The sequence below is a fragment of the Onychomys torridus genome, chromosome 10 (genome assembly GCF_903995425.1).
Source record: "Onychomys torridus chromosome 10, mOncTor1.1, whole genome shotgun sequence".
Classification (NCBI taxonomy): domain Eukaryota; kingdom Metazoa; phylum Chordata; class Mammalia; order Rodentia; family Cricetidae; genus Onychomys; species Onychomys torridus.
This window is the reverse complement of record NC_050452.1, coordinates 71,566,858-71,588,261: the sequence shown is the minus strand read 5'-3', so window position 1 is coordinate 71,588,261 and position 21,404 is coordinate 71,566,858. Positions and strand designations below refer to the sequence as shown.

At 43.4% G+C, this 21,404-nt stretch overlaps 1 protein-coding gene across 6 annotated transcripts in view; it reads right to left on the bottom strand.

Annotated features, from left to right (window-relative positions):
- Nucleotides 1-12,353: 12,353 nt before the first annotated feature.
- Nucleotides 12,354-21,404, bottom strand: part of Evi5 (ecotropic viral integration site 5) — a 161,857-nt gene continuing 152,806 nt past the window's right edge. For 5 of the 6 annotated variants that reach the window (XM_036200503.1, XM_036200505.1, XM_036200506.1 and 2 more), the window contains one exon: nucleotides 12,354-15,991. In XM_036200503.1, coding sequence (XP_036056396.1) covers nucleotides 15,689-15,991 — 303 coding nt within the window. In that variant the 3' untranslated portion in view covers nucleotides 12,354-15,688. Of the gene's footprint in view, nucleotides 15,992-19,881; nucleotides 19,895-21,404 lie in introns of all 6 variants that reach the window. The other variant, XM_036200508.1, reaches the window with a different exon arrangement.

Here is a 21,404-nt window from a genome sequence, read left to right as displayed (position 1 = left end):
GGCAACAGGTAGCACCTCTCCTGGGTACAAACTGGTTTTTTTTTTTTTTTTTTTTTTTTTTTGTTTTTTCGAGACAGGGTTTTCTCTGTAGCTTTGGAGTCTGTCCTGGATCTCACTCGGTAGCTCAGGCTGGCCTCGAACTCACAGAGAGCCACCTGCCTCTGCCTCCTGAGTGCTGCGATTACAGGCGTGTGCCACCACTGCCCGGCTCTTTTTTTTTTTTGAGCTGAGGACCAAACCCAGGGCTGTGTGCTTGCTAGGCAAGCGCTCTACCACTGAGCTAAATCCCCAACCCCACAAACTGTTTTTTTCATGAAGGCCACATTCAAGCTTCCACATTTCTGTTTCACTGACTGGGAGGGGCTTTGTGATACAATGGGGAGATGTAGTATCATGGATTAGAACATTAGTGTATGGGACTTTAGGAAGGCCTTTGACAGCCATTGTGTCTAATCTAGCATTTTTGTGTGGCCACTAAACAAAACTCCAAAGTATATGTTAGGCTTCCCAAGGGGCTGGGGAGGAAGGGTTTACTATGCTCACTGTTTTGGAGAGCTCAGCCTGTCAGGGTGGGGAAGGCATGATTTTGGTGATGATGTTTTATCACAGTAATAGAAACCAAACCAAGCTGGCAGCTCTGCTGCCTGTTCTGAGGGGCCTTCTTGGTTTTTATCCTGGTGTCCTGGTACAAGCAAGCCTCCATGACCCTAGAACTCATGCATTTGGCATGCCTACAAAATCAGCACCACTTGAAAGATGCCAGCTTTTGCTGCCAGCTTGAGATAGACTCAGGCAACAGAGAACCATGGCTACAGCAGCCTCTGTGTGGCTAACCCAGGCAAGACACTTCCCCATGTATCCCTGTTTGTCCAGGATGCTCCTTTTGTGAATAAAAGTATGCCTGTGGAAGTTTTTCTTATTAAACTGTACATGTTTTATATCATTCTGTTTATTGTTCTCAAATTTCACCATAAATCTGGCTAAAGGTGGTGAGATGTTCTCAGTGGCACATTCCCAATGCAATGTTATCATGAAATCTCTTGCCAAAAAATGTAAGTTGAATTCAGCATCTTGAACTGAACTTAAAATTTAAGGACAGAGGCAGAACACAGCTGGATTCTCCAGAGTGTGACCAGAGTAAGCAGCTCGAAGGCCAGTTCTCCGTCAGCATCTGGGTCTTCTGAGCTCCCACCAGGCTCCTGCATTAATCTGTTTCCTGGGCTTTAGGTCCCCCTTGTCCAGACTCTTACATGCTTGCCTCATAAAACCATTTTCAAGTCCTACCAATTCACAGCAGTGGCCAAAGTCCTGATGACCAGTTTTCTGTATTAGTTACCAGAGGAACAAATAATTTATGACATAACTCATCCATTGCTAGGCCCAAAACATCCGAGAGGAAGGAAGGAAAGGATTTTTTTTTTTTTTTTTTTTTTTTTTTTTTTTTTGGACAGGGTCTCACTTTGTAGCCCTGTGCTGTGGATATCGCTCTGTATAAAAAAAACACTGATTGGTCAGTAGCCAGGCAGGAAGTATAGGTGGGACTAAGAGAGAGGAGCATTGGGAGAAGAGGAAGGCAGGGGAGAGAGATGCTGCCAGCCACGGCCATGAAAAGCAAGATGTAAGGTACTGGTAAGCCACGAGCCACGTGGCAAAGTATAGATGAATAGAAATGGCCTGAATATAAGAGTAAGAGCTAGACAATGGTATGCCTGAGCTAATGGCCAAGCAGTTTAAATAATATAAGTGTCTGTGTGTTTATTTTATAAGTGGGCTGTCGGACTGACGGTGGGGAGAGATGGAAGAAGGAGAGGAAAGGAGAAAAAGGTGTCTCTACTGGCTGGTTTAATGTCAGCTTGACACAAACTAAAGCCATCTGAGAGGAGGGATCTCAATGAAGAAAAATGTCTCCATAGGATTGGGCTGTAGACAGGCCTGTAATGTATTAATTAGTAAATCATTAATTAGTGACTGATGGGGTAGGACCCAGCCCATGGTGGGTGGTGCCATCCCTGGTTAGCGGTCCTGAATTCTATAGAAAGCAGGCTGAGCAACCATGGGAGCAAGCCAGTAAGCAGCACCCCTCCATGGCCTCTGCATCAGCTCCTGCCTCCAGGTTCCTGTCCTGTTTGAGTTCCTGTCCTGACTTCTTTCATGATGGGCTATGATGTGGAAGTGTGAGCTGAATAAACTCTTTCTTCCTCAAGCTGCGTTTGTTATGGCGTTTAATCACAGCAATAGTAATCCTAATTAAGGGAGTGTCTCTAGAGCTAACACAGTCCTGACGGAAAGGATCTGGTGCAGGGAGTCCTCTATGTATGAACAGCATTGAAATTTCAGAATGTAGAGATCCTAAGGAGTAGGAAGTCTTGTCTATACTCCCAAACCATCAGTCAAGTAAAATAAACTCTTTCCAGACAGGAAACAGCATATAGCCCTTGACAACCAGGCACCTTCCTCTGCAGTTTTATCTATTAGAGCACATTCAGAAAAAGCCACGTCTTCTTGTGTATTCCAGGCTAGCCTCAAACTTGCCCTCCAGTGTTGGGATTAAAAGCACTGGCCATCATCCTCAGTTGGTGTGGTGCTGGGGACTGGACCCAGGACTTGCATGCTAGGCAAGTACTCTACCAGTTGAGCTAGAGCTACAACCCAAAAGCACAACACTGTACTGAGAATTAGCAGAGAGAGCACAAGAAAACCACACCATGGAGCAATGCAAAGGATGGTTAGACTTGCCACCTTGGCTAGACTGCAGAGCATCTGTGAGGGTGTTCCAGAGAGGGTTAGCTGAGGACAGAAGACCCCCAAATGTGGGCAGCAGCATCCATGGGCTGGTGTCGTGGGTTCAATAAAAAGCAGCAAATCACCCCCATTCCTTCCTGTGGGGGACGAAACACGACGCCCATGCCAGCGCCATGTTCCTGCCATGGACTGACCCCTCAGACCGTGACCCCAGATGAACCCTTCCTCTTTGGTTGCTTTTGTCACACGTTTTCACCAACAAGAAACTTAGCCAACATGGCTGATAACACCAAGAGAAGTTCGTAACAAGTCATTGCTGAACTCAGTGGAGCAGGTAAAAGAGCCTGGCTGATTTTTGTCAAAATCCCGAGAGTGCATCGGATTTCCAGTTCTTATTAACTTTTGGGTTGGGTTTCCAGTCACTTATGCCCAAAAGCATCCAACTACACCCTGGCCATCTTTCAGAAAAGGAGTGATTGAACATATAGGACCCAGAATTTGGAATTTATTATAAAATGCGGGGGGAAAAAAGTCACCAATTATTAGCTTTAAACTTTGGGCAAGCTTTTTTAAACATTTTTTTTTTTTTATTTCCTCAACTATAAAGTTAAGATAATGATACTGTCGTGAGTGCGGTGATATTGTGTTCCCCAATATATTGTGCATCCTAACAAACTTACCTGGGGTCAGAGAACAGAAAAGCCACTAAATATAGAGGCCAGAAAATGGTGGCACACACATTTTTAATCCTAGCATTCCAGAGACAGAGAGATCCATCTGGATCTCTGTTAGTTCAATGTCACACTGGAAACAGCCAGGCATGGTGACACATGCCTTTAATCCCAGGAAATGATGGCAGGAAGCAGAAAGGTATATAAGGCATGAAAACCAGGAACTAGACTGGTTAAGCTTTTAGGCTTCTGAGCAGCAGTTCAGCTGAGACTCATTCAGATGAGGAAACAAGATCAGCTGGGGAATTGGCAAGATGAGGTTAGCTATGACTGGTTCTGTTTCTCTGATCTTCCACCCCAGTACCTGGCCCTGGCTTTGTTTTTATTAATAAGACCTTTTAAGATTTGTGCTACACGTGAGGATTAAATGATTCAACATATTCAAAATGTGGGATGATGGCACACACTTACAGCACTTGGAGGCAGGTGGGAAGGTTCAGGTTGGAGGAGAGCACCTATCTAAATACAATGTGTTATTCTAGATCAGAGCCTGGGATAGAAAAAAAAATTAAAAAGGACATTAGGGGGGTGGTGGTGGCGGCGGCGGCGGCGGTGGTGGCGCACGCCTTTAATCCCAGCTCTCGGGAGGCAGAGCCAGGGGGATCTCTGTGAGTCCGAGGCCAGCCTGGTGTACAGAGTGAGTTCCAAGAAAGGCTCAAAGCTACACAGAGAAACCCTGTCTTGGGAAAAAAAAAAAAAAAAAAAAAAGGGACACTAGAGGGAAAATGTAAGCCGGAATAAAGCTCTGTTAATCCTGGCACACATAATCAACGGCCTGGTGAAGGGGCAGGGACTGCATCGTGGCTGCAGAGGCCCTGCAAATCTGAAACAATTCCAGCATAAAGATAGTTCAGTGGGTAAGGTGCGTGCCAGCAAGCCTGACGGCCTAAGGCTGATTCCCAGGACCACAGAGTAGAAAGGAAACCAGTGCCTGAAAGGGGTCCTCCTCCATTCTCCACATACACTTAAAAATATTAATTAAAAACAAAATAAATGGAAGCATGAAATTAATCAGAATGAAAACTTTGTAGTTCAAAGAACAAATTAAGAAAGTGGGAAAACTGCTAATTAGAACAGGAAGAATATTTGCTAAATTTGGACGACACATATCTGACAAAGAAATCTGTATACAGAATATATAGATTATTCTTACAATTCAGCAGTAAGTGGCAACCAGGCAAAGTGGCACACACATGTAATCCCAGCACTTGGGAGGCAGAAGCAGGGGGGTCAGGAATTCAAGGTCATCCTTTGCTTCATGGAGGCCAGCATGAGCTACATGAGATGCTGTATCAAAAGACAAAATTGTGAGGCAGTGGGGACACAGGTTAGCTTTGAAACTTCTTGAAAATGTTAAAGATAGAGTCATATATGACCCATTAATTCTACTACTCTTACACACTGAGCTGGAAATCTATGTCCTGGTAGGAAGTGTGCATGGATAATTGCATTAACATCACTTACAGTAGCAAATAAATGATAACAAACCATGTATGCCCACCCAATGAAATAATGGAGAGAAAAAAGCAGTAGATACAAACATGGATGAGCCTCAAAGGGTAGCTTTTGAGATGGCTCAGCAGTTAAGAACCCCAGATGTTCTTGCAAAGGACCCAGGTTAATTCCCAGCACCACACTGGGCAGTTCACAGCCACCTGTAACTCCAGGTCCAGGGGACCCAATGATCTCTGGCTTCTGTGGGCACCTGAATGCATGTGGTTGCCACCAGTTCACCTGAAATTTTTAGTTCTGACGATAGCTCAGCCATGCTGGGGTGGTCAGGTAGAAGGAGAATGTGGCCTGGAGGGTCTAGGGTGAACAGCTGGAGTAGATAATGGCAGAGAGGCTGCAAGATGCACTGTTCATTCATCTAAGATGAAAAAAAACCTCCCTTTTCCCTATTTTTGAGAAAGGGTCTCACATAGCCCGGGCAGGCCTCCAACTCAATTTGTAGCCACAGGTGACCTTGAACTTCTGATTCTTCTGCCTCCACTTCCTAGGTGCTGGAATTACAGGTAGTACATACCACCATGCCTAGTTTATTTGTGCTGGGGATCAAACTCAGGGTTTTGTGCATGCTAGGCAAGTATTCTACGAGCTGAGCTGTGTCTGCAGGCCAAAACTCTTAACATAGTATGGCTGGTCTAACCCCACACTCCACTAACTGCCTCAAGGGCTGGATTTCCAGGAAGATAAAACAGAGGTCGGTACTGACTGAGATGCTGTCCTTTCTACCCACAAGGAAGACTCAGTCTGGCTGGGGTAGGCCCTACCATGTGTACCTGGAGATTGGCTATTCAAAAAGCACCAGGAAGGAACTCCTAGCCCAGAACTACAGTGGAAGGGCAGAGGTTATCTAGGGCTCAGACAACCTGGGGAGGAAGAACCCCACGGTCAGGGGAGACACGCGGTTCTAGGCAGTGGTTGACTGGCTGCCTGCCCCAGCCTGCTCTGCAGGGCTGTGTGGTAGAGGCGGGAACAGTTAGAAGCCTCCAGGTGCATTTCAACTGCCACATGCCTCTCACCACGGAGCCTCTCATGTGCACAGAATGCACTTCCTGTAAAACAAATCAGAGAAACATCTTTCAAATCAACCAGCATCTTTCCATTCTCCCCTTGGTGAGGATGGTCTGAAAAAGTGGCTAGCCTTGGCAACATGGGGGCAGAGGCAGCTGTAGCCACAGCAGCTGCTCCTCTGAGGGACACCTGAGAAAGGCTCTCTGAATCCAACCCTTGCTCAGTCCACACTCGACTTAGATATATTTCCAACACATTGGAAATAGAGTTACATACCCAATTAGGTGGTGTCAGCATCGACATACAAAGTGAATGAGATACGGTGGGTAGTTGCAGCTGGGGCACACTTCAGAAGAGGCCACCCACCTGGAGTTGCTGGGTATCCTGTTGCTTTTTGAGGCAGTCTCATGTAGCCTAGACTGGTCTCTTGATATGTAGTGGATGATGGCTTTGAACCTGTGTAGTCTGAAGCCTTTCTCTGTCCTGCCCCATCCCACAGTCCTGCAGCTGCTTATAAAATAATCACTCAGAGGCTTAATATTAATCAGAAACTGTTTGGCCTATGGCTCAGGCGTCTTGCTAGCTAGCTCATACATCTTAAATTAGCCCATTTCTATTCATCAATATTTTGCCATGTAGCTGTGGTGTTACCTGTCTGTCTGCTGGTATCTTGCTTCTTGGGTGGCTGGATGGTCTCTCCCTGATTCTGCCCTTCTTCTCCCTGTATCTCTGCTTGGATTTCCTGCCTGGCTCTTATCCTGCCTTGCCATAGGCCAAAGCAGCTTTATGTATTAACCAATGGGAGCAACACATATTCACAGTGTACAGAAAGACTGACCCACAGCAAACCTGTGATCCTCTCTCTTTCTTCCAAGTGCTCAGAGTCCAGATTGGTATTACCACATTTGGTTTATGAGGTGCTGGGAACATGGCCTAGTTACTTTTCACCAAAACAACATATAAGGAAGTATTTAGTTTAGGGGCTCACAGTTCCAGAGGGTGAGTCCATGACTTCCACAGTGGGAAGAATGGTGGCAGGCAGGCATTGTACTGAAACATCACCTAAGAGCTTGCATCTGATCCACAGGTACCAAGCAGATAGAGAAAGGGAGCCAACTGGGATTGGCGTGGCTTTGAAAACCTCAGAACCCACCCTCAGTGACACACCTCCTCCAAGAGGCCACACCTCCTAGTCCTTCCCAAACAGTTCCACCAACTTCAAACTGAACACTCAAATATATGAGCCCAAGGGAGCCATTCTCATTCAGACCGCCACAGGATGGGGCCCAGGACTTCATACATACTACACAAGAACTATGCCAACTGAGTTATCCCTAGCCTGCTGGCAAACCAGATTCAATCTCTGAAATGCTGTGGATTCAATCTTACAACAGCACCTCCATATCTACCATGCCACCTGAGTGACAGGAGTCTGGCCTGTGTTCATCTTCTCAGCTTTGGCTTGGGCAGGATTTAGTGATCACATAGCTCAGAGGTAGACCAGTTGTACTGGAATTCTGTGTTCTCCGTTTCACTGATGTTATTTTATATTCCTAGAAACCGAGGTAAAATTAACTATTCAAGTATTTCTTCACTCACAAAGTACTGATTAAAAGGCACTGCATTTGTGAATCTCAGGGGCAGATGGAACATTCTTTGCATTCGAGTATGTCAAGAGTCAATATAAAAACGAAGGATAAAAGGTCTGGGCCTGGCAGCACTGCAGAGAGAGGTCAAGCTGAGGGCCAGGGAGGCTGCTCAGTGGGTTAAGGTGCTTGATGTGAAGCCTGAGGACGCAGTTCAATTCCTGGGACCCAGAAAATAGAAGGTAAGGTCCGATTCCTGCAGGTTGTCCTCCGAACGCTATGCAGGTACTGTGGCATGTGGGCATCATCTCTCCAATAGGAAAGGCCCAGGAAGGGCCTTCTGGAGGTGATACCTGAGCAGGGTCCTGAAGGAGTGGGAGCTGGCCTTGTGGGATCTGGCGGGAGAGGATGGGAGGTCCTGGAGGGGCCACAGGGTTTTCGTCTGTGATCTGGAGACTAGAGGCTCAATGGGGAGTGAGCTCCAGGTTCAGTGAGACACTGTGTTTTAAGTGAAGGTAGATAATGACAGTGTGGAATACCGTATCTTCCACGTGCACAACAGATGAGCACGCCAGTCAGCACCTGAATTCTGTACCAAATCATTACCGTTGTTGTTAAGGCAAAGGCTCATGTAGCCCAGGCCGTGTTAAACTCGCCATGTAACTGAGTGCCCTTGAACTCTTGATCTGTCTCCACTTCCAGAATGCTGGGATTACTGATGTGCTGTTATGCCTGGCTCATCTAATCATTTTTAAAATTGTATGAACACTGTACATTTTGTAACTTCAGGTTTTACTTTTCCTTCTAAATGTCTTTCATTTATATGCTGACTTTACATTCTAAAAACACATAGCATTTGGATCATTCTAGCTCACAGAGTGAGAAGGTAGAGCCCATGGTGGTGATGGCAGGTGACTAAGGCCAACACCACCAGCTCAAAACCAAGTATTCAAACATGTGAGCCCATGGGGAACATTTTTCAGATCCAAACTGTAATGTTCAGCCTCTGGCCTCCAAAGGCTCATGGTCACCTATTAAAGAAAAGTACATTCAACTCAACTTTCAAGATCCCTGCAGTATTCTCCTGCCTGCCCCAAGACAAGGTTTCCCTACATAGCCTTGGCTGACCTGAGACTTCCTACATAAGCCAGGCTGGCCTTGAAATTGCAGTGGTCCTCTTGCCTCTACTGAAATTTCAGGTATGTGTCACTACTCATTGGTAAAATTCCCTGAAGTACTAACTCCAACTCTGTTCAAAATCCAAAGTCTGTTCTGAGACCTAAGACAATCTTTTTCTTAGCTGTGAGCCACTGAGAGAACAAATTATATACTTCCAATGCACAATGGTGTAAACATTCTCATTCTGAGATAGGGGGATGGGAACACAGCAAGGAAAGATTTGACAAAGCAAGACCAGGACTTTGCAGGGCAAATAACAAACCTCTGTGTCTAGTATCTTGGATTTGGTGGCATCATATGGATTCTGAGAGCTTAGGGAGAGCCCTCAACCCACTGTCCTACGGCCTGAAGTACAGGTGCCTCTACCTCTTGAGCAATCTCCATTTAGTGCACGTAGCTTCCCTCGACATCTCCACTGTCCTGTTACTGCCACTGAAACTTACCCTTCACCTGCACAGCTTCATAAGTTGTCACTGTAAGGCCATCCCTACTACATACCACCTAGCTGCTTCTGTGGAACCAAGACACAATCTCCATTATCCCATCACTCTTGCAACCTGCATACTTGCAAATCCAGCACTGTGTGGATGTCAACAAGCTCTCCTGAGAGTCTGAGGTGGTGCCTGGCCTCCTGGGGCCACAATTGCAGTGGCCTTTAAGAACCCGTGCAGCTGAAGTAGGCGACAGATTTCTCTCGGTGGCCATGCTGGAGCAGGGCATTTTGGAGGCTGTCTTCTCGGGCACTCTTTCTAAACAGAAATTTAAAAAATGGGCTTATACTATTGTATTTTTCATACCTTACACTGGTGAAGCCTTGTCCCCAAGACACCATTTCCATTGTCCCTGCAGAGTCTCTTTAGAACTTACGGCTTTGCCCACAGTTGCCTCATCGGCTACTGGGTTCATGCTCCTTTTGAACAAAACTGCCCATTTTCCACATTGAGCTGCTTCTTTCTCCCTGTGTCAATCTGGCTAAAAGGAGTGAGCAAAAACCACACCACAGCCTGAATGCTATGCTGCCTTGAGATTCCCCAGAAAACAATTTAGCCATTAAGTTCAGTTCAGCTTCACCCATTCAGAACATGGTGGCATGTGGCCGTGTTCTGCTCCAGCCTGTCACAGGAATGGCCTCTTCTAGTTCAGTCCTGGCTTAAGGGTCTTTGCCTCGCGGACCATTCCTGTTCACCTTTTTATTTGCATGCAGGTCTTGAGTGCTCCCACGATGGTTATCAGGCTCTGCTTACAGAATTTTACCCTGCAGCTCCAATCTTGCTTATGTTCCTCCTGTAAATAAGTCCCAAAGGCCTAAAAGTCACATGATCATGTTCATCTCAGCAACAACCTCACTTCTTGGTGCCAAATTTCTGTATTTAATACTTACACTTTGTTGTGACCAAAATACCCCTAAATAAGTAACTCAAGGGAAGTAGTGTGTATTAGGCTCACAATTAGAGCAGATTAGTCCACTGAGGCAGTTGAAGTGTGGCTGATGACTTCTTCACATTTTGGTGGATCAAGACTAGATAGGACACCAGCTCTAATCCTCAAGTCCCGCCTCTCAGCTTCCACAAGCAAGGCCCCACTACATATAGGTTATACTATTTTCTAAAACAGTACCATTACCCAGGGACCAAGTGTTCAAACACACAAGCCTGGGGAGGGAGAATTTCACATACAAACCCAAATAGGCACATTCATGCCTATACCTGGATTAGCATTACCCACTTACAGAACGTTTTGTCATTCCAAACAGCAGCTTTGCAACCACTAGATAATAACCTCCTGGGCTATCCCACCACCTAGTAAAGTGTCTACTCCAAAAGGACTAGGTGTAACTGGCTACTTCACTACGATGTTTTTAAGGTCCATCTCTTATTGTATCATTTTTTTATGGATACAATCCCCTTGTAGACATACATCACGCACACCCAACCTTCATTCAGCTGTCGATAGCAGTTGCTGTCAATGCTTTGCCTCTGTAAATGCTCCTGATGTGGACATTGTGGACTTAAGTATATGAGTCCCTGCTCCAAGTATCTGTCTAGAATTGCTGGGTTGCATAGTAACATTGTTTAACTCTTTCCAAAAGTACCAAACTGTCCTCCTCAGTCGTTTAGTAGTGACTCACAGGCTCCAATTTTTCTACACCACTGCCAACCTTTTAGTTATTTTCCCTTTCTTCTTTTTCTTTTTTTCAAGGTGGGGTTTGCCTAAGTTACCCAGGTTCATCTCAAATTTCTGGGCTGGAACAATCCTCCTGCCTCAGAACCCTGAGAGCTGGGGCTGGTGCAGGCCTCCATGCCTAGCTCTTTTTCTTTTTGGATAGCCGTCCTAACACATGTGAAATGGTACCTATTGTGGTTCACATTGTCTTTATCACTGACTACTAAAAATAGATTCAAATTTTCCCTGTGTCTTCAAGAACATATGTTCTTATACTGGAGTCTACGGATTTTCTCCATATTCTAAATTTCTAAGCATTTCTCAACCTCTTTGTAACAATGTCTGGAAGCCACATCCTTGATCTGGTTCCAGGGACAGACCTGACTGGGTGGTAAGAAAATGAAGAAAAAGACAAATACAGAAAAGCTGGGGCCAAGTGGACTGAGCTCCCTGATGGAGAAACCTCAGCACCCTGGAAGCTCAGCATGTGGATTATACACAGTTGAACAGAGGCGGGGTTGTCACATACAGATGAAGGAGGCGTGGTCTATGACATACAGACAGATCAAAAGGACAGCTTTAGGAACAGTCTCTGTAAGGAAGCCATCTGAGGCTGTAAGCAATGGGGGGGTGGGGAGGAGAAGGCTATGGTGGATGTCTTCTGTATACATGGTCAGTACCCACACTTGGAGCCTCACAGCAGAGGAAGGGGTTTTGCCTTTTTCTTATGGGTCTGATGGTCTGGGGTCCTTAAGGTCCTTAACAAGGCTGTGCCCATGTCAACAGCACACATTCACTCGGTATTCACTCACTCAGGGCTTCCTCTACTCCCCACACCTGGAGATAGTTTGCCTCAACGGAAGGCATCTAATGGGTGGAGGCTGCGGATACTGCACATATCTTACAGTATGCAGGATGTCCTGAATGAAGATGCTAACGGTTCCAGGGAAGAGAATCCTGGATCACAGCTCTTGTAAACTTGAATTATCTTCATGCAGTGTCAGAACAGTGCACCGCTGCTTCCGAATTAATGAAACTGGCGTGCAGTAACACTGCAGAAGTCACAAAGCTCATTCTGCAAAGCCTCGACGTGATATCTAAAACACACATATTTGAATGTATTAGTGAACTCACTGGAATGCCTTCAATAACCCGAACTACATTTGTGATGAAAATACTGCCACTGATAATTAAAATAAATAGCATGTTCAGGAAGGAAACAAGTCTAGACATCTGGCTGTCTACGAAACTGAAAATATCTACTGGATGTCAGACTCATTCAGACTGCATGTTACTCTGTGTGTGGAGCTGGTGGGTGTAACCCCCCCACTGGGGTGCACAGACCTCAGCAGTGCGGATCTTCTCTGTGCCCAAACGTTCTTCAATAGTGCTCTGACCCCTTCCCTCTTAAAGTTAATAATTTAAGGAAATAAAGTCTTGTAAAATGAGAAACTTTAATTATTAAAAGCAAAGGCACAAGTAAACATTTTTAGGTTATCATATAGTGTTACAATAAAAAAATCCAACAGTTCAATGAAATACACTTATAACCTTGCATATCTACTATATTACTGTGTTATCTCTTCTCTGAAGTAAAGAGGTATGCAGATCTATGGATGTAATGTAAAAATTTGGATTTTAAATAGCATCTACCCTACTTTCAATCAGAAATTTTAACTAATTTCAGAATTAAAAAGAAATTAATTTTAAATTATAATTGCTTACTAATCTAGAGCAGCAAAAACTTTCAGGCTAAAACTCACTGCTTTAGAAAGGAAACTACTGATTCTACAAATGTTGGCCATCAATGTCTTGGTACTATGTGATATCCACGCTAGCCACGAAAAGCTTAACAAAACACAATTGATATCCTTAATTTTTAAAAATCTGAATATTATAGTGCATTATGCAAATGGTGAATGAGGAACCAGATGACTTTTTGTGATGCCAGGAATAACACACTTCAAAAGCAGATGTTATTTTCAATCAAAGGCACTGCCTGGAAATTAACAAGCTGCATTGTGTTCAGGGCTGGGAAAGGTTTTTTGTTTCGTTTTGTTTTAAACATAAATGGCCAGTTAGTTGGAATATGATGTTTCAATCAATCAGCGAATACTGAGTGACTGCCAATGGGCCAAACAAAATAAAAACAAACCAAAACAAAAAATCCAAACAACAAAAAACAGAGTAGAAGTTATATAAAACAATCTCTTTGGCCTCATTTTCCACAAAGAAAATGTATACATTGATTTTGAAGAAGTCAGACTTGGGTGTGGCTCAGTGGTAGAGAGCTTGCCCACCCTGTGTAAGGCCCCGGGTTCCATCCCCAGTACTGGGAAATAAGTCTGCTGAAGTGCTTTCCTGACCCTCGGGTCTGGGCTCACAGTCTTGCCTTTCAGTGTCACCTGGAGTGGTGAGGGTACCAGGAAGGTCACGATCCCAAGAGAGCAAGGTTTTCCATCATCTCTCATCCCATTTACTCTGACAAAACATCCTTCAATGAAATAAATTCACCAATAGGACACAGTCCAAAGCTTCAAAGTCTTAAACAATATACTTACATTAATTCGAATGAAATGGAGTCAGTTCAAGGCACAGCATCCTACTGAACCCAGAAAGATTTATGTCTAAGGTGTATGTGAATTAAAAAAAAATTGAGACTAAATCTTACTATGTTACCCAGGCTGGTCCTGTTCTCAAGCATCCTGAGTAGCTGGGACTGTAGGTATACACCACTGCACCTAGCTTGACTCAAAGACCTTGAATGGATGTTGCTTCTAATTTTCCACTGTACAAATCACAAGAGCATCAATGAATTAAGGTTTAATGACCAGGGTTCTTTTACACCTACTTCCAAACCAGAAAGAGTACTAGGAAATTCTCTGAGCTTGTCTGTCTTTTGGTAGTGCTTGGGATTGAACACAGGGTCTTGGGCATTTTAGGTAAGCGTTCTAACTTCCAAGCTACACTTCTAGCCCACTGAGGTTTCTTGATAAGGGAGAGGGTCTAGATAAAAACAGAAAAACACAGGGCTACAAGTCCTCTTACTTCACTGGGCTATTGAGAGTCTCTTGGAATCACAGTACTGGACCACAGGGGAACCCTAAAAGACCAGCTTCTGGCAGTGCTGTGTCCTCTCACTGACTGAGAAACTTGACTGCTAATGAGCACATCTCTACAGGAGATATTTAGGAAACAGATTTAAATGCAAATTATTTAAGTAATACTGCCAGGGAGCAGGGAACTGAAAAACTCATTAGCTAGATCTTTAGAAGTCTAGAAAAAGATCTGAATTAATATCTTAATTAACTACCTTGTAAGTACAGTTAAACTGGGTGCTCTGGACACAGAAGGCATGTTTCCAATCCTGTCTGTCAGGCAAGAGAGCAGCTAGGCCACCCTTGCTGGGAAAGCCTAGGCCACAATGCAGCATAAGGCGTTACATAGTTTTAGAAAGAAAACTACTTCTATTTCTTCTACTCCATTTCACAAAATATTTTTCTTTATGTATGTAACATTCTGTGCAAAAATGTACTTCCATACACACTAAATTCTCTTTTCCTCCATGGCTCAGGCTACTAACAAAAAATGAGGGTGGAAAACACCCAGCCAACACATGCTGGCAGCCTTTCCATGGGTGAGTGCTGTTTCTCAATTTACAAATAACAAGCATTCAGTTTTCTAGAGAAAAAGTCTAAATAATACAATGAAAGGACTAAGAAGAAAGAGTTCTTATGGCTTTACCTGTCGATTAGAAACTAGAGAATTTAAATACAATAATCACAGATATTTTTTCCAATCTTGGAACTTATCCTGGAGCTAAATTATATTAAATAGATTAGAGTGACACAGCATATGCCAGACCCTCTTTAATCTCCACGTTTATTAGTTACAGATGGAGTAAAGGACTTCCCCAGTAGTGTGTGAACAGCGATCAGTTAGTGTGTGGAGTCGCTAGTGTGGAGTCGCTAGTGTGGAATGCTGAGTAAAGGTTACTACGGCTGCTACAACAGTAGTGTTCGGTCGTACTTCCTTCTCTTTTACTATTTACAGAAGTCCTGGGGAATGGTGAAAGTGGTCATTGTCGACATCTGCTCCTCATGTAGAGGATGTCCAATGCTGGGTGACACAGATTTATAAATATGTACAAATAATATACCTGTAGTTAACCTGCTACTATTCTGACTAACACACAGAAGTATAATACACATAAAACTTAGAACTGAAACAAAAAACTTTCAGAACAGACAATAATTACTTTGTGTTTAGAAATTATACAGAAAAAAATTGTTTGTGTTTGACAATATTCAATGACCTGCTAACAGAGCTGCAATTTTAGTGAAGAAAAAATGTCCTCAAAATACAAGTTCCATCACCTGTGTGTTTTGGTCAGCTGTCTAGAGACAACCACCTTGGGGACAAATTGATGAACACAAATGTATAGTTTGTTCAATGAGGATAAAATATTGCACAAGAGCAGTTTTGTTGAAAGAAAATCCAATTTCCCACAGTCCTGAATTTTAAAATGGTTCTTACAATTAAACCTAGTATTTTCTGAATAAGAAAAATTAATATTCTGTAATACTGTTACAACCCATTTGCCAACAACTAGCATTCTCCAGTCTACTGTGGTAATGGAAACTCAGTGAACATTTGGCAAAGACAGTCAGTCATACGAGGCTGTAAAAACAGACAGATATGTACACAGGACACAGGGATGGTCCCCAAACTCTCCGCTGCCCTACGACCTCCAGGCTGTCCCAGTGATCGTCAGACAGTAGTTGAGTAGGACTCCCTTTGACCCTTTGGGACCTCGAGGTCGCCCCGCTGAGTCCCCGGCACACTGCCTTCTGTCTCGCTCTCACTGTCATCTGCCAAAGTGGGACCCAGAGACGTCGAGCCGGGCCTTCTGTGCGGAGGAAAAGCAACACCACTCTCCTGTAAGGAGCCGTCTATAAAGTCTTCATCCGACGAGTGGAGCGATTCATCGTCTCCGATCAAATGGCTGACAATGTGGACGCCATCAAAAGGTGGCTGGCTGGAGAAGGTCCTCTGGCCTTTTAGGCACCTGAGCTGTTGACAACAAAATCCAGATTGTTAGATGTACTCAAACAGAGGTAAACACAACTGTCCCATAAAAAAGCATATCATTTGTATTCATGGAAGACAATGCCTTGATCTTTTTACCTAAAGACATAATGATTCTGAATGCTTTCTAATGGGACATAACTCATTCTAACTGACTTTGACAGTCCTTCCTACTAGATTTTATTATTCTTATTCTACAGATTAGGAAATAGAAACTTGAGAGCAACCTGCTGAGGTTTCACAGCTAATAGCAGAGTTTCAATTTCGACTAAAACTTTATTGTACTAAAGATAATATGAACTCTGTGAATACATCACCTGATTTTCACACACATCACAGACAGTCTGGCTGCATTATAAATTACACCATTCTGTCCCTAGTTTATTCTGAGGTAAATCACGGATGGCCTGTCCGTTCACCTGCATAATCAGCTGTTATTTCTAGGAGGTATGAACTTAAAGACCATACTCTCCACTACTACACACACCATCTTGAAAACATGTTACCATAATTCTGTAAATGATAAAAATGATTCAGAAATCATTAATTTTTGAGTCTTGGAGCTGGCGATATAGCTCAGTTGTGTGAGTGCTTCCCTAGCACACACAAAGCTATGTGTTCTACCCCACACCGCATAAACCAGGCTTGGTGGTGCACCTCATAACTGCAGCACTGGAAGGTGGAGGCAGGAGGGAGGATCAGGAGTTTAATGTTACTCTCAACTACATAACAAATTTGAGGCCAGCCTGGAACAAATGAGACTGTCTCCAATTCTCTCTGCTTCTCCTCAGGACAGGATGGCTGGCTTCTCAAGGGGGTTAGTTCTTTTCCCTTTCTTTCTTCTTTGGCAACCAGACTTCTGTTCTCTCCCTAGAGATTTTCAGGGTCAGTCTCATATACAGAGGCTGAGAAAGTAAAAAGTCATCAAGTCTAAGCCTTAGTTCAGTGTTGGGAAACTGTTAGCTCTTCTAGCCCTAAACTACATTCTCCAAAGCATCTTTCTGGGAGGTCTGCTGCTTTGCTTAAATTCCACCAAAGCCCCACACTCAGCACCACCCTGAGCAGAACATCCTTACTATATAATTAGACACCAGTCCTGCCCTTGAGAATTTATGCTGCAAATATAAAGTTAATTTTGACTTTTGTCCTGTATATTCTGTCATTTTTTTTCCTATAAAAAAAGCAGAATTAAGAACAGAAAATACAACTAATTATCCACCAAATATCCTGAGGATTAAAGGACATGCTCACATACACTTCACGCCCTACGCTCATCTCTCCTACCAACCTTTATCCTTGTTCTCTGTGACAAACTCCTAGTCACTATCTTTCAAATCTTGAGATAAAGGCAATGCGAAATAGGCAGGAAATGTTACAAACACTTTCAAAACTAACGGTTCTGAGAGGAAAGCCATTACAGAGCCTTGCCACGCTGCCTCCCAGCTTTCCTGACAAGACTTCCAAGAAGTGAAGACACATTAGCAATTCCCTGTGAACTAGGGAGGCGGGGTTCAGGGCCATGACTGCCTGGCCCAGGCATTCTTTCAGCTGTAAAGAACTGTCCCTGCCCTACAGGGAGAGAAGAAAATCACACAGGGGACAAAGAAACTAAAGTAACATGCTGCCCCTTGGCATAACAGAGGGAACTTAAACTCAGCATCTAATCTTCAGCAAAAAGGTGCAGCACGCCACAGCCACGTCTTGAGTGTGCAACCCAGAGCTTTGTGACAACTGCCATGCTCTGACGCAACATCCCATCGCCATATTGCAACACATGATTTATAGCTCTGAGTGTTGAGTTCAGTTCAGTTAATCTCTTCCTTTCTCTTTTCTTGCCCAGATCCTTCTGAGGAAATATTATGGAGCACGTGGCTTCCTTCTTCCTGGCTGTTACAGAGGTAGGGCATGGTAGAAGAACCACAACTTCTCAATTGTTTGGAAAGCTGTGGTTTTCCTTTGCTCTAACAAAATGTATTATAATTAACACGTTGTAGCCCTTTATCAGATGATGTAACTACAGAAAATTAACTATGGGTTAATTAACTCAGTTTCTCAACATCAAAGGTGATACCTAATGCCCCTTGAGAATTGCTGACATAATGAAGCAGAGGAATTTTTTGGTTGCATAAAGAAACAAAGAAAGGTATGTATGGGACGATGTTTTGAGACTGAAGCTACTCCTTACCTCTCTCGGACTAAGAAATGGGCACACTGGGTTATGATGAGAAAGACTCATATGGGGACTGTAAGTGAGCACCTGGGCAGGGAATTTCAGGGTACTGAGTATGATTTCAAAAGGGCTGAGTATACACAAATCTGCTGGAAGGCTTTGGTAGAAGGCCAACACTAGGCCTCTTGCCGCACAGAGGCCCTGGTCTTCTGTTGTAAACACAGAATTTGTGACCCTATTTATCAGATTCTCACAAGTTAACTATATTTAACAGACCATCACTCATCCCAAGAAAATGATCTTTAGTGTTTGTTAGAAACAAATCTTTAGTGTTTGTTAGAGACTCCTCCCATCTAAGGAACTGAGATCCTGCAATCTGTATTTTCCTTGTAAATGTCTTAGGTGAGCCTGATATATTCCAAGTGTGAGAATGGCTGCTGAGTTGTGGCGGTGTAGCTCAGAGGTAGGATGCTTGTCTACTACACAGGAAGCCTTGGGTTCCGTCCTCAGTGACAGGAGAGGGAGTGAAAATGCACGCCATTGTGGCAGACTGTCAGCTCACACCCAACGGGGCTGAGCCAACGAGAAGCTGATCTGGCTGAGAAGAAACTCAATGTCAGGATTTTCATGCTTCCAAACAATGAGAGCCTGCCTTGTCTTGGCTGACACCTCAGTGGACGCCATCTTGCATTGCCCAGGCAGGTTGTTGTGAGCTTCTCATCCCCTGGAAGTGGGCCCCGGGAGCATTTTACTTAGATCAGCTGTTTCCTTTAGTTGACTCCTTTGGAGACTCAGGCAGGGCTTGGGAATGAATGTCAAAGTGACACACTGCTGCTCTGGGCAATGTGTTCCCTTTGTGTTTATGGCATTACCAGACAGTCTTTTGGGCCAATCAGAGAATAAAAACAATTGATAAACACTACTATGTTTCTCAGGTGGTCTTGAACTCATGACGTTCCTGCCTTTGCCAACCAAGTGCTGATATTCACAGGCTGGATCACGACATCTGGCACTATATGTCTTGAAAAGTACACATAGTTTAAGCAAACTATTTGGAGGCTCACTGTCTTTATTAATTCTTGGATAAATATAACACAAATATTCTTAAGACACCAAGCAACAAAAATCCCTTAATAGTGAAATTAAACCCTAAATATTCAAATATGCTTCAAAACTGTCTTGTAATTGATTTTTGACAGTGCTAAATAAGACCGACCAGGAAAGCTACTGCTCACATGCAACCCAACTAACAAAATAACAATAAAACCCACTTAGTAGCCAAGGGCAGTGGCGCAGGCCTGTAATCCCAGCCTGAGCAATAAAGTGAGACCCTACCTCAAACAAAAAATAAAAAGCTACATTTACTCATTCAGCTCCTGGGGATTGAACCTAGGGCCTTGGGCGTGGTTGCAAACATATTTATAGATAGGCCTGAGGGTGGAGCAACTCCAGAAAGATGGAGTAATGGTTGTTGAACATATATTTTTATTTCTATCTTTATTCCTGAGACTGTGGGGATGATTTTAAAATCAGCTTTGAGTAATTCAGCATTCTGATTCACTGAAAGACAGACGCAATGTTCAAGAGCTGCACTCAAAGCTGGTAGGCCTTTTAAATGGCCCTCACTCACTTTTACATGTTAGATGCAAATGCCAGTAAGTAGTCAGGTGAGCACTAACCGGGGACCAAGGGCACTGGCTCTTACCTGAGGTGGACGCCTTCACCATGTTATGCATTAAGAAACAGAGTAAAGGAGAGTAAGACCATGTAGAATGTACGTAACGACACTTATGACACTGAATATACTCACCACTTCAAAAATTAGGAAAAACGTTAGCCTTGCATTAGCAATAAAGACATCAGAATTCAAAATTTCTCTGTAAGCATAGAAACTCCAACCATTTGGCAACTGGCAAAGGAAAGAGGTAAGATATATAACCAGCAAAGAATATGGCTCAAAATGCTTATAGTTAATAAGCAAACAGGAAACTGTTAGGTTCGTAGTCTGATGAATGCAGGCTGTGACAGGAAACAGAGTTTCTAACTCATGACAGTAAAAATTCAAACACAAAAACTACTGCCATCACTACCGCTATTGCACATTAAAATCACCACTAAGATCTCAGAGTAGGAAGGGGCTGCTGAGACAGACATTCTAAAGCTCACAGTCACTGAGTGTGTGTGAGTGCTGAAACTCGACATTAGTTCACTCGAGAAACTAAAGCACTACATGTTAAGATAAATTTATTTTGTGAAACAAATAAGTGTTCTAATTTCAGAGTCTTGAAGCTTCTAAATATAGACCATAACTAAATATCAGAAAAATCCATGCTGAGAAAATTTGATCACCTGGGCAAGTGCCCATAGGGTCAAAAGAGGCAAGACATTCTCTATGTGTTTGCTTTCATCTAGGCACATTATAGGCTATCATTAGCTTGTCAAAGGTTAGGGTTCATTTTTACACTTGATTTTAAAGAGACACGAGTGATTTTTTTCTAATTTTGACATCTGAACAAAGGAATTCATACATTAGGAAGATATTAATAAAAATATATTTACACGGCACTTTATAAATAATGATGCATATGATTCCAAGTTAAAAATATCTTTTCTCCTGTGTGTGAACAGAGATTGCATGGTGCAGACAAGTACCACATTCTGAGATTCAAAAAAGAGGAAAGAGCATTGGGTATTTTGAAAGAAAATCAATCCACAACAAAGTGGAAAAAGCCATCCACACACCAAAAAAAACCCCTAACCAAATGAACTTTGATCGCTACCAGACAAGGCCTGAACTATTGAAGTGAGTCATGTGATAGTAAGTGAACTGCAAAACAGTTGCACTAAGTTTCCAAGATTGAGTCACATCAGATTGTAAAGCTCCATCTGTACATTTGTGTTTGTATATCAATGTCCATAAAGCACCGATCTTTTTAAGCTGAATAACATTTCTGTAGGTGATACACAACACCAAGAACTAGCTATACCTTACCCTTCACATAGGAAGGCGGAGGTGAAGCCCGACAGTCACAGATTGCTAAGTTATGAACATTTCACTCCCTCCCCCTAAAAGTTTGGTCAATAAGTTTGTTCAATTGCTTGTTTTATTTTGATTTTTGCTTTGAGAGACTGAATTTCTCTGTGTAACAGCTCTGGCTGTTTTGAACTGCTCTGGATATCAGGCTGGCCTCAAACTCAAAAATTGGCCTGCCTCTTCCTCCTGAGTGC